Consider the following 14,156-nt stretch of genomic DNA (forward strand, 5'->3'; position numbering starts at 1 on the left):
TTTTATTTCTCCAGAAAGGGTTTCTCTAATAACTTCCATGCTTTTTTCAAGCCCATCTACTATCTTTAAAGTGATGCTTCTGAACTCTAGATCTGACATCATACTAATGTCCGTATTGAGTAGGTCCCTGGCAGTCGGTACTACCTTTTGTTCTTTATGTTGAGGTGATTTTTTCCATCTCGTCATCTTGTCCAGAGGAGAACAGATTAATGAGAGAAAAAAATGCTAACAGGGTAACAATGTCCCCAGAAAATATACTCTAAACAAATCAGAAAAGACCTGAAGCTGGGGGAAAAGAAAAGGAAAGAAAGAAAAAAGGAAAAGAAAAAAAAAAGAAAAAGAAAAAGATAAAAACTAACAAAAACAGACCAAAAAAAAAAAAAACAGAATATGATCAAATATGATCAGGCTGGTGCATAGATCAGTGCCACACACTAGATTTTGGGTGTATTTTGGTCTGTTAGAAGAAAGTGCCTCCCAAAATTTTAAAGAAAGAAAAACTTATATACGTACAAAAATAAGGGTTGATATGATGAAGGGATGGAATATGACTGTAAAGATGAAAATTATAAAAAAAATTTATAAAAGGAATTGATAAGAAGTTGTTTGAAAAAATAAAAGAGGATTAAAAAAAAAAGAAAAAAATCGGAGAGAATGTGATCAGGCAGGAGAGTAGAACAAACCATACACTAGAGATTTAGCATATATTTTGATCTGTTGGAAGAAACTATCTCAAAATTTTAAAGAGAAAACAATTTATATATATATGCCAAAAATAAGGGTAACTACTATGAAGGGATAGAATATGACTCTAAAAATGAAAAATAAAAATGTTTTTTAAAAAAGGGATTGATAAGATGTTGGTTGAAAAAGGGAAAAAGAAAAATTCAAAAAAAAAAAAAAGACAGTTAAAAAAAATTAACTTTGAAAGATTAAAGAATCATGGTAAAAAAGCCATGGATTCTATGTGCCTTATTCCCCTAGTGCTGGAGTTCTGCCATTCTCATTGATCAGTAAACTTGGTCTTGGCTGGCTGTTCTCACTGATATTCTGGGGCAGGGGCCTTTTGCTGTGGTTCCCAAATGTCTTTGCCGGAGGTGGAATTGCCCAGCCCTTGCTTGGTCTGGGCTAAGTAATATGCTCGGGTTTGCTCTGGGGAGCTTTTGTTCCCTGCAAGCTTTCTGTACAGCTTTGGAGGCTGAGAGTGAAAATGGCGGCCTCCCAATCTCCGCCCCAGAGGAGCTGAGAACTCGGGGCCCCACTCCTCAGTGCGCCCCCAGAGAAAAGCAGTCAGTCACTCCATCTCCCCGATCTCCGGCCGCACTCCATGCTCACCCAGCCTGTGCCCGAGCGTTTCTATCTATGGCACCCAACTCGGTGTGGAGCCTCCAAACCCAGCAGATCCCTGCGGTGTGCTCCCGTGCCGCTCCTCCCGGGGAAGGAAGGTGAGTCTCCCCAGATCTGCCACTTGTTGGGTCCCAGCTGGAGGAGCAGTGGCCCAACTGTGCCGCAGATCACGGTTTATGGCAACCCCGAGCTGAGAGCCTGCTCCTCGGCTCCGTCTCTGCAGCCGGCTTCCCTGCTCCGATACCTGGGAGCTCTGCCTCACTCAGGTACCCCCTGTCTTTTTGTGACCTCGAGGGTCCTGAGACCACACTGTCCCACAGGGTTCCACCCCCCACTTAGCCACTGGAGCAACGTTTCTCAGCAGAGCCGACTTCTAAAAGTTCCGATTTTGTGCTCCGAGGCTCTATCACTTGCCAGAAGCGGCCGACAGAGGCCCCCTCCCCCACCATCTATCCTCCCGAATATCGCCTCGGATTCCCTTCTCCGCACGTCCTACCTTCCAGAAAGTGGTCGCTTTTCTGTTCAGAGAGTTGTTGCTATTCTTTTCTTCGATCTCCTGTTGAGTTTGTAGGTGTTGAGAATGGTTCAATCCCTATCCAGCTGAATTCCTGAGACCAGACGAAATCAAGGTCTCCTACTCCTCCGCCATCTTGCTCCATCCCCGCCATACATTTTAATATTACATTGAAAGACATATGTTTTCTCTATCTTTTTAAGCTCTAACTAATGCAATTGTTTTTCTTACTCTTCAGTCACAAAAACCCTTTTTACAGGGCATGTGTGCACTTACTAGTTATATGGCCAATGGGGTACAAATGTGACTGAGGAAGAGCTTAGAAGATTCACTCGACCTGTTTAGAATTATTTTAGAGGCAGCTTTGAATAAATCTAGTTATATATTATATTTAGATAGGGTTTATATTTACATCTTAAACATTAAAGAAGTTTGCAAAATGTGTCTTGCTTCCATTTCCCTTTCTCTAGTCCTGGCAGATATGGCTGATCAATTATAACTTTTCTATCCCATTGAACCCATGCGTGGGTATAGGCCACTTCCAGTTTGGATCTCTAAAAAGTCCATTTCTACTAATCAATTGGTATTGACTAGTGAAATTACATACATTTGTCATTTCTCCTATTAAGTCTCACTCATTCTGCATGTAATAGCAAAAATATGATTTCTGGAAAAAGTGTGCAAGTTAAGACACCTAATATTTCAACTTGCCATACATTGTTTCTTTTAATCAATTTAATCCTAGGAAGGGTTTCAAACTTTATAAATGGGGAAACTGAGACTTAGAGAAATTACATATTTTATCCCTTAGAGCATAGAATGTTAAAAATACATTCAGATTTTCAGGTGTGTATGTGGAGGGGTTGTTGTAATGTATCTACTGCACACTCCGTGCCTCAAATAATTTGAGATCTCCTGAAACTTTAAATTAAATATATATTAAACAAAGGTAAATAATGTCTAAGAAAAAAAACAAAAAAAACAGTATCCATCATGTGCCAGACATTAAATTATCTTTTTCATTAATTCTTTCTTCATTGATTTAGAAAAACAACATTCTATATTATTACCTTGAATGCTTTGGCTAGGTTTTGTTTCAGAGAGCATTTCTGTAAATGATGGCTTTTGACATTTTTTTTTAAATTGGATATTAAAAGGGCCACTAACTTTAAGGATCAGTAGAATAGGTGTAAGTTCATTAAACTAGGATAGACTGCTGTCCCTTTCAAAATATCTTAAAAAGTTGTGATTTGTTAAAATACTGTAGGATAAATAGGAAGACCCAATAGAAAAATCACAAAAGTTTATGACCATAAGTCTGTTTTTGTTAATTTATGTTTCGCCTCCAACATTCGTTGCATTCTCTACATTTTTATGAAGGCTGCAATAATGTGATCAGAGAGTTTTGTAATATTGACAAGAGGCAGTGTGAAAGTCATGAATATAAAAGACTGCTTTGGGACAAAGTTAAAGAGAAATTGATGGCTTTAATAATGTCAGAGACAAAAGACATTGGACAAGCTCAGTAGCATTTAAAATATTTATTAAACTCTGTCTGTAATTTTTCATAGGAAAGTTGCTTTAATGACAAAGGAAGTCATAATACAAACAGAACAATCCAGATGCCACTGTGAGTCAGCACTACTTCAGAGCCATTTATATTCTTACCCTCAAGCTTTCTTAGAACTTTTCTAACAGTTGCAGCTGTGTGAATAATTTGTAGAAGAGCAGTGATAGACTCCTTCAAAAGAACACAAGAAAATGGCATCAAGAAAAAAAAAAATATCCAATGTTTAGTTGTTTACATACCAGTGACCTGACAACTCACCTTAAATTCATTTCTGTTTTCAGTAGGATTGTAGTCACTGTATTGGGTCAGTGATCTCTGCTTCCTGACTTGAAAATCAGGCTTCCAAAGTACACAGGTTATGCTGTTTTTATACTTTCTGTAACAATGCAGCGATTTCTAAAGAAAGATCACAGAATAAAAGTTAAAGGATGAAAAAAGCAGGGCTTAGTATTTATAGATATCTATTTTTTTTCATTAGATCATTTCTAATACTAGATTAGAAAGATCATTAGATTCTATTAGATACTTCCTAATATTGAGAAAAACACTGATTTATTTTAATACAAGGAAGTTATTATAGACCTTTAAGAAATATATCCATCAATCTTTACTTAGTTTTATATGTATTAATATTATTCAATACTTTGTGGTTTTGAGCTGATAAATCTTCACAACTGATTCCGTATAGACCCCAAAGTTTCCAGGAAGAAAGATCTAGTAAAATATACTTATACTAGTTATACTGTATTTTCTTTAGCTTATCTACCTTTTTGATTCTAAATTTAATGTTTAGTATCAGAACCCCATTCCCATTTTAATTTCTATAACTAGTTAAAAAGTATTAGCCTTAAGTATGTATTCTTAGAGCAACTAGTCCTCCATATACAGTATCCGATTACTTATACTTTATGCTCTAAGAACCATTAGATAAATTAAATACAATTTTATTGTATTAGTTCAATATAGTCACAAGATGATAGTTATCTTAACTGGCTTACGGAAAGAAGTAGTTCAGTTTCCTTGAGAAGTTGCCTCCATTTGAGGTGAATTATTAATACCTCTCCAAATTACTATAAATGCACTGATAATTACTTGATCTTTACATTTTAAAATATAATTTTTCAAGGACCTCAAATATACCTTATATATAACTGCTAAACACCTAATCAGATTTTATATTTAGATTCCAAGTAGTCAAATTCCAGTAGTTATGTGTATGGGAACATTTATTTTATAATTGTTACCAGATAAGACAAAATGCGTTTTTTCCAGTGTTCATTTGGCTAATTTCAAAACCTGAACTCAATACTCACTCAACGTGTTAATGTATAAAACATAACATATAAGAGATGGAGAGAGAAAGTCATCTACCACAATTTGCTACACTCAGAAGTTGCTCAATAAATATTTGTATATTATCCTAAAATTTAAAATAAACAGATCATGTTTTATGTGTTTCTTAAATTTTATTCATGAATAAATTTCACATATTTACATCCTCTTATATCTCTTTTTTTAAGTGACAGAAACTTATTTGATTATATTTTATAGAATGATATTGAACAATATGTAATAATCTCAACTACGTTATTAATGTGTTTATATACATATAAGCACATAATATTATTCTATTTAATATAGATATCATTTGACATTATTAGATAATATTATATCAAATAAACTGCTTCCTGAGTAATTTTGGTGAGACATTGAATATCATTAGGAAATTTTCAGTGTATATACACTTACTTTTAAATATTACCTTTGGCTTAAAATATTGGGAGCCTTATTTAAAGATTTTCATGATAGCACACACAGACTGGATTCTAAATCCAATGTGAAAACTCTTTGGTGGTCTTCATCAGTTTCTTTATTCATGCAACACTAACAGCAAGGAAAGACAAGTTCATAGAGTGCCCTTTCTAACTAAAAATGACTGTAACAAATGGCTTGAAATGTTCTCTGGAGGATTATTGACTTTTTAATTCAAGCTGCCATCAATCCTCATTTATATTTCATAATATGTATCTCGGGAAAAATAACCTACTTTTAAATGTGTAGCTTGTCACTGAGGTTAAATAGTTGTTATGCCAATCACTTATCCTTCAATTATGTGTAAGTTAAGAGATATTTTTCAGACCATCACTTGATAGCAATATACTAAGCATATTATATGAGTATTGCTATTTTTTCAAACTGCGATATATCTAGTTGGGTATAAAAGTTCAATATGGCAAAAATTATTATTCATTGTTTTCCTTTCAGTTCACATGCAAATGTGTCAATAAAGTAGAAACAAGTAGGAACACAGGGAGAAATTGAACATCTTATTTGAAAAGTTGTCCTTTGGGGAGTATCAGTGACAATATAGATGACCTATATAATATCTACATTTTTAAATATGAATGATGTAGAATCTATTGTTATCATTGAGTTAATTGATGTGCTTCATTTCAAACTAATTTTCAATATATTTAGGTCATCTCAATTTTTTGCTATTCCAAAGAATGTTGCACGAAACACTGGTCCTTGCTTTGGCTACAAGTTTTGTGTCAAGATACATTTTCTTCTCTTAAATGTTTATTGAGAGAGTAGTTTTCCATTTGGGCACTCTATGTAAGTCTTTTTAAAAAGCTCATCTCCTAACTCCTGAGTTGTTAAGAGATTAGAGATTAGGTCTGAGTATTTGAAAAAAGTCTCTTTACTCCAGATCTTATGATAATGTGGTTTTGCTGGAAGTATATTATCGTATCTCTTTAAAAAGTTATTTACTTGAACCTCCAATATAATAAAAAGGTACAAAAAATACTGTGTGCTTTTAGATATATACCAAAAGCCTAAATATGTGCTCTATGTTACCAAGAAAGTATGCGCAGAAATTTTATGAGGACTATTTTTGAAAACATATTTGACATTTCAAAAGGCACCATTTAAATAGTCATCAAGGCTAAAAGAAATCAGAGCGTGGTTTCACTCCCATTATTGTTGTGGATGTTTGTGTATAGCGCGTTTGTTTTGAATTATATTTAGGAGAGGATGAAAGGTTGCAGCAAAAATCTGGTGCCCAGAACTTTGGAAGTTTATTATTTTTCTCCTCCAGAAACTATTAAAGGCAATTCACAAAGTCAAGACCCAGCTTCGATTTGAAAGGATTACTGGGCATTTCTGAGTACCCCTTCCTTCCGTTTGTCTCCATGTTAGAGCTGATAAGAGTCTAGTTTAAGATCTCTACTGTATAGCCAAAATGAAAGGGCCAGTAGGATGATAAGCGTATCTGTAGTCCTGATTGTGGCTTCAACTAGTCTCTTGGTTTGAATTACTTTTATAACTTCAGTAAATCTAGAAGGCTGACGTTTATTTGTTAGTCAATTTAATTTGTATATACAATGGCCACTCTAGTCGCTAGAAAGAACAGTGGTGAAATTAACTTTGGGCTAGAGTTGAGAGCCTAAAGAGAGTCTCAGTCTGGTTGTTGACCTTGCATCTTTGACAGGCATTCCATTGGGTGAAAATAAAAGAAATCACACAGTTCAAAGTATATTAGTTAACCAAAGAGCAAGATGGTCCAGGTGAACATTTCTGTCCATTGTCTTTTGCTAAGATAGCTCCAGCAGAAAATTCTTGCCCTGAGAGCCAGGGTGTTTCTCCTTATTTACCAAGTCATATCCTTACTAAGGCAAATGCAGGGTACATATGTTCTCATAGTCATTCTAAATAACAAATGCTAAAGTGTGAGTGTGAATAAAAGATATGTAGTACGGCTGTAATACGCATTTTGAGGAACACTTCATGCTCTACAATACTTTTATCACTCAACCATGCAAAGGGATATAATGATCAAATAAGACGAAAACTCTTCTACCAAGAAACTTAACTATATATACTAGCAAACAATAAATTATCCTAAAACTTAGTGGCTTAAAACAACAAACATTTATTACCTTATGAGACAATAACAGGACAATAGAGATATGAGATAGTAAGTAGAGAAATGAGACAACTAAAGAATTGGAGAACAGCTTAGCCAGGTGGTCCCAGTATTAGATATTTTCTGAGGTTGCAGTTTCCTTGGAAAATGTATATTTAGGTACTTTGCCCATGTTTTAATTGCTTTTTTCTATTAAAGTGTATGAGTTCATTGTATATTTTAGATATTAACCATTTATCAGATAATTTGGTTTACAAAGAGTTTCTCCCATTCTGTAGGTTTCCTTTTCATTATGTTGACAGTTTCCTTTGCTATGCAAAAGGAGTGGTTTGCCTTTTGTTGCTGGGTTATAATAGCTCATTATATAATCTGGATACTAGTATGTTATCAGATATAATTTGCAAATATTGTTTTATTCTGTGAGTTGTATTTACACTTTGTTGGTAGTGTCCTTTGATGCACCTCAAATTTTAATTTTAATGAGGTTCAATTTATTGATTTTTCTTTTGTTACTTGTGTTTTGGGGTCACATTTAAGAAACCATGGTAAAATACAAGGTCAAGAAGATTTACCCCTGTTTTCTTCTAAGTGCTTTATTATTTTAGCTCCTACATTTAGGTCTTTTATTAATTTTGAGCTAATTTTTATATATATTTTGTGAGGTAGGGGTTCAAGTTCATTCGTTTGCATATGGATATCCAGTTGTTTCAGCATCAGTTCTTGAAAAGACTATTTCTTGGCATCTATGTTGAAAATCAATTAACCAAAGATTAATAGTTTTATTTCTGCATTGCCAACTTTATTTCATAGGCTTAAATTTTTTTCTTATGCCAGTATCACATTGTTTTGGTTACTATATATGTGTGTGTGTGTGTATACTATATGTATATATATGTATATATATTTGTATATATACTATACACATAGTTTGTAGTATATTTGGAAATTGAGAGGTATGAGACCTCCAGTGTTATTCTTTTTCAATGTTGTTTTAGCTATTTGGGGGTCCCTTGTGATTCTAGATAAATCCGAGGATTAGCTCTTCCATTTCTGCAAAAAGAAAAAAAAATGCAGTTGGAATTTTGATAGGGATTACATTGTATCTATAGATCAATTTTTTTGGAGTATGGTCATCTTACTGATAATTCTTACCAATTCTTACTATCCTACTAATTAATTATTTCAATTCATAAACACATGACTTTTCATGTAGTTAGTTTTTCTTTAAATTCTTTCAAGTCATTTTGCAGTGTTCAGTGTAAAAATCTTGCACCTCCTTGGTGAAATTTATTTCTAAATATTTTATTTTTTGGATGCTTCTGTAAATGTAATTGTTATCCTGATTTTTTAAACATGCTGTGGTAAGGAAAAGATTTTCATTCTTTCTCATTTTTATATTCATTTACTCATTTATATAACTGAATTCTTTAAGTCTTATTTAATTCCTTATTTTCTTTATAATTGCTAATTATTTTAATGCTCAAATTTTCTCATATTTGGCAAATAAGAGTCCCTTTAAGTTAGCTTTTGTTTTTTGTGGGTTTTTTTTGATGTTTCTATCATCCTTTGAAAACTTCTTTTAGGGCGCCTGGGTGGCTCAGTTGGTTAAGCGACTGCCTTCGGCTCAGGTCATGATCCTGGAGTCCCAGGATCGAGTCCTGCATCGGGCTCCCTGCTTAGCGGGGGGTCTGCTTCTCCCTCTGACCCTCTTCCCTCTCGTGCTCTCTGTCTCTCATCCTCTCTCTCAAATAAATAAATAAAATCTTTAAAAAAAAAAAAAGAGAGAAAACTTCTTTTATTACCAAAACGGGATATCCCAGACTCAGCTTGTATCTTTCCTGGCATAGTCTCAGAATAACTTTTATGTAAGGAAAACTGGCACATTTTTGCAGATGATGATATTTGGAAACTAAGATCTATAGAAATACGTATCATTAAAATATATAATTGGCAATTTTCTCATATTGCAATTTTTGGAAAATCAAAGAATATGGCTTACTAATTCAATTTTTTCCCCATTTCTTCTTGTAGTCCCTCCAGTAATCCGGGTGTATCCAGAGAGTCAGGCTCGAGAACCTGGGGTAACCGCAAGTCTCAGGTGCCATGCAGAGGGGATACCAAACCCTCAGCTTGGCTGGCTCAAGAATGGAATTGATATTACACCAAAGCTGTCCAAACAACTCACACTTCAAGGTGCATTTTATTTGCATTTTTTCCTCTTAAATGACCATGTAGAAACTTTATACTAAAATTTATAACAAAGTTATATACATGATTAAAAAAAAAAAAAAAACTAGCTGATGGCAACAAAATGTCATGCATATGAAAAAAATACAATTGTTCTTAAGACATTATATTTGAAATAGAGTCCATTTGTATTTTTAGTTTTTTAAATAACAGTCTTATCATAATTAATTATATCATTATTTTGGCAATAAGTAAAATATTATATTATGTATCTTTTAAATGCTTGTCCTATGAATTATAACAGATTTGCTGAACAGAATAGGTGGATTTCTTCATAGAATACATTCTGAAGGGGTCATTTAAATGTTTAAATCATACTTCATAGAGAGTGTCAATAGGATAGAAATTCCTTAGTGAATGTTTTGTAGCATAGCTTGCAAATGAAGAGAGAAGAAAAGATGTTACTAAATATGTTTCACACTTACATTGTTTAAAAGGTATGAATGTTATTATTGAATTTTAATATATAAAATATTCTAAGTTTTAACAGTCTAATATGTAAATATAATTAATTATTATACAGATTATAATAATAATGAATATGTGGTAAGTAGAAAACAAAAAAAATTTGTAATGTCAAATAATCTAAATAATGCAAAAGCAGTTGCATATATGTTGATTATACTAGTAATTTTAAAAATGTATAAATCTTATTTCCACTGTCAAGAGTAGAACATGACAAGTTGTTCTACTGGAGTATCTGTTGCATGACATTATATTCTTTATTGTATGCTTTAAATTCCTTCAATTCATGCTAGAAGCGAATGAATTTCCATTTTTGCATTATTTGTATAAGCATAGACTTCACTTCTTGTTCCACTTTAACAGTGAATGTTCCAATATATGTTTTTAAATAAATCTTTTGACATATTTACTAACTTATTTTTGCAAGTAAAAAATGTCATATGAAAGTAATTGTGACATTTACAACCTAGATCCTACAAATCTCTGTATTAATAGAAGTAAACCCCCAAAATTTACATGTTTACATATACTGATTACATCTTTAGTGCCTATAATCATAGAAAAGGATTGATCTGATTAACAGAAATTAAAGTGAAGAAAGTTCTAATTAGTTTCTGATTTTGTCATCTCTTACCCATTTAATAGCAGTAAACCATATTAGATGAGCATATTATATCTTTGCTTATAGGAATATACAGAAAGGCACATTTGGGGGGTTGGTTACACTCCAGATTCAATAGTGAAAGACTGGGGGCCTTTGTAAGGTAGCTATTATCATTTTTTAAAAGTGAGAAAAAAGCTGCAGTTTTGAGAGAATGTGACAAATGAAAAGTGAGTAGGAAGCAGGACCTAAGAGATAAATCTGGGTGCATAGGCGTGTTAAATTCCATGTGATGACATGTTACCAAATACTATAGTTGTTTCATTATCCATTTACTCAACAAATGCTTGGTTAGCATTTACATGTGCAGTCCAAGTCTAGGCACAGACTGAATACATCAATGGATGGGATGATATGTTAATGAGAGGTAGTAAAATCCTAGGAGAGCAAAAATGTTTAATTGGAAGGCAAGTCAAGGTAAATAACACAAGGAGACTAAAAATCAGCAACAAACAAGAGAACAAGGTGATCCTACAGAAGAAAAGAAAATGAAGTATGGGAAAGAGTTCAACAATGCCAAATGCATAGAAAGGTCAAGGAAAGTCACTGAAATGTATTCATGGGTCAGGTGATTAGTTTGGCCTTTTGACATTTAGAAAAAACAGTATTTATAGCCATCAGTCTTCAGTGGTTTTAGAAATGAGAAGGAGGTAAGAAAGTATAAAAATCTCTCCAGATTTTGAAAGGAGGACAAAAGAAAAGGTAGTTGCTGTTGATGGAAAGGATTAGGACTAATGAAGATATTTTTTTCTTCTTAGACAATACATCAATTTGAAGAAATACTAGAAAAGAAAAAGATGTGCAGATAATGGAGGTGGGGAAGGATGACCAAATAATTGTAGAAATCAGAAAGAAAAGGGATTTTCCTTGGAAAGAAACAGAGAGTTTCCTTTGAGAAGTAAATAAATGTGAAGATGTAGATGGATATAGGAAGTTGGCTTTCCTTGTTTTCCCAGCTTTGACTGAAATATAATTGACAGAGTATTGTGTAAGTTTAAGGTATAAAATGTGATGATTTAATAAGCATATATACTGCAAAATGATTTGGGTTTATTTGCTAATTACATGTATGCACTTCATGACTTAAAAACAAGGTCGCTTGCTTGGGGTGAGAAGTTAGGATGGGAAACATCAAATAGAGTAAAGATTTGAACCAAAAGTGGAGCAGGAAATGAAAGGCATGTATCTTAAAGATCAAGTGAAGTGAATACCAAGTAGCACTGAACATCCTGCAAACTGAAAACTCTGAATTTGAAAATTCGTAAATTTGCTTATGCGGTCATCTCTTAATGTACTCAAAAAACTAGATGCAGAGACACTAAGTGCAGAGATATGTCAGCTTATTCTAGTTTTGGCAGTTAGTAAGACATTTGTGTCAGAATGATAAATGAACGAGGGAATTGCTAGTTCTGGCAATGGAGTCGAACACATCTAGAAATGGTAGATTATGTAGAGAAGGAGGCAGAGCATAAAGGTTAGGAGAACATATAACAATATTGAGAAGAGAACATTTGAAGAAGGAATAAATTGACTTTGATATTTCAAAAAAAATCTGAGAATTTAGGTTGTTAAGTGTGTGGGTCTTGAGAGAAAGAATGTTCTTTGGAGAGAGCCATGTTTCATGCAAAACAAGAAGCTGATGCAGGCTTAAATACATCGTTCACTCCTTATCTTTTAGAGCAGGGGTCTGCAAACTAAGGCCCACAGGCCAAACCTGGGAAGCTGCCTATTTGATAAATAAAGCCATGTGGGGGGCTTTGTTTTGTTTTTAGAACACAGCCACACTCACGTTTTAGAATATTGCTCGTGCTGCTTTCATGCTGCTATGACAGAGGTGAGTAGCTGTCACAGATACTGTATGACCCACAAAGCATAAAATGTTTACCCAGCATTTAACAGGAAAACAAAACAAACCCCCCCCCCCGAAAATGGCCAACCTCCGTTTTGGAGTAGTGATTTTCAACAATGGATGGGGGGAATGGAGATATGCATTACCATCTGTAAAGTGAGAAAAAGGTTCAGGTTATCCAATTGGTTATTCCTCCCCAAACACTCACTGCTTTTCCAGATCCCATTCACATCCCTGGAGAGCCTCTGGCATTCCCACGCTCTTTTTCCCATTAGTTTTCTATCTTCTTTCCCCAAACAGGGGTATGGATTATTTTGTCCCTTATCTGTCTTAAATAGTCATATTACATTCTGTTGCACATGGCGCATAGTGTTCTTGTGATTGGATAATATGGAACAAACACACACAGAATCGCTTAAAGAAAGAATGAAAATGAAGTAAAAGAGAAAAAAAAGGAAACCTAAACAAATGAGCGCAACAAACACTGAATTTTAGAGTCTGATAGGTGTCCAGCCCTTATCTTTTGAATTGATGATTTCCATAAGATCATTTTATGAGTCTCTGATTCTGCTTCTGATAATTATGTATTTTTTAGGACAATTAAGAAATAATACATATAAAAGCACACTGTATATTTCCAACATATAGTTGGTGGTTAATTATACCCTGGTATCCACATTGGGGAAAGCAACTAGTTATTCAGGGTTTAGCTTAAGAAATTATTTTACCAAGATTTAAAAGTTGAGCTAATTATTCCCTCAATTCTTTGGTTATTATACATTAACTTACCAATTTCCATATTATAATATTATTTATGTAAATTTCTGGCAAAAGACAAATCTTGCAGACAAATCATGTGTTATTATCTTTCTGTTTTCCTTACCTAATAATTTCCTTACCTTCTAATTCCAGATATAATACTGGTTCAATAATGTACCTGATAAGTGGCAATCGTACTACACTCGCGTGATGTAGCTCACTGAATTTCTTTATGAAAAGTCTTTTTAGCATATTCTCCTATATATAAACCATATTGCTATTATTTTCAAATTCTGTAAAGCTTAGGGCAAAGTGGATTCTGAATACTAAAAATAAATATACAAATGGAATTAGAGTTATCAATATGAAATACTTAATGAAATGTGGGAAATAGGAAATAAAGATAAAATACGAAGCGTGTGCATTTGACATAGAGTTTTGGGCTCTCTGTAATAGAATGACAACACAGTTTATGAAACACTTGAATGCTTTTGTAATAATTTGGCATGCCTCCAAAGCATGGAAGTAGAAAGGAAAATAGTTTAATTAGGACAAGCTAAGAGAACTGCTTGACTGTGTAATCGGAAAGCACTGTACCAAAACTGAAATCGTAGTTTACAAGTTGCATTTGCCTTCTGTTTTCAGCAAATGGCAGTGAGGTTCATATAAGCAATGTGCGCTATGAAGATACAGGAGCATACACTTGTATGGCAAAGAATGAAGCAGGAGTGGATGAAGACATCTCTTCTCTTTTTGTGGAAGATTCTGCTAGAAAGGCCCGTATGTATTGAACACTTACATGCACAGTGCACACAC

The 14,156-nt window shown here is 33.8% G+C and overlaps 1 protein-coding gene across 1 annotated transcript in view; it reads left to right on the top strand.

The window, feature by feature from the left end:
* The window catches only part of FSTL5 (follistatin like 5), a 637,910-nt gene that overhangs the window by 507,479 nt on the left and 116,275 nt on the right, over positions 1-14,156 (top strand). The window contains exons 9-10 of the mRNA XM_081813100.1: positions 9,391-9,552; positions 13,986-14,120. Of these exons, the coding sequence (XP_081669226.1) occupies positions 9,391-9,552; positions 13,986-14,120 (297 nt within the window). The remainder of the gene's footprint in view (positions 1-9,390; positions 9,553-13,985; positions 14,121-14,156) is intronic.

Source organism: Leptonychotes weddellii, chromosome 2 (assembly GCF_054177405.1).
Source record: "Leptonychotes weddellii isolate Sample4059 chromosome 2, ASM5417740v2, whole genome shotgun sequence".
Taxonomy (NCBI): Eukaryota; Metazoa; Chordata; class Mammalia; order Carnivora; family Phocidae; genus Leptonychotes; species Leptonychotes weddellii.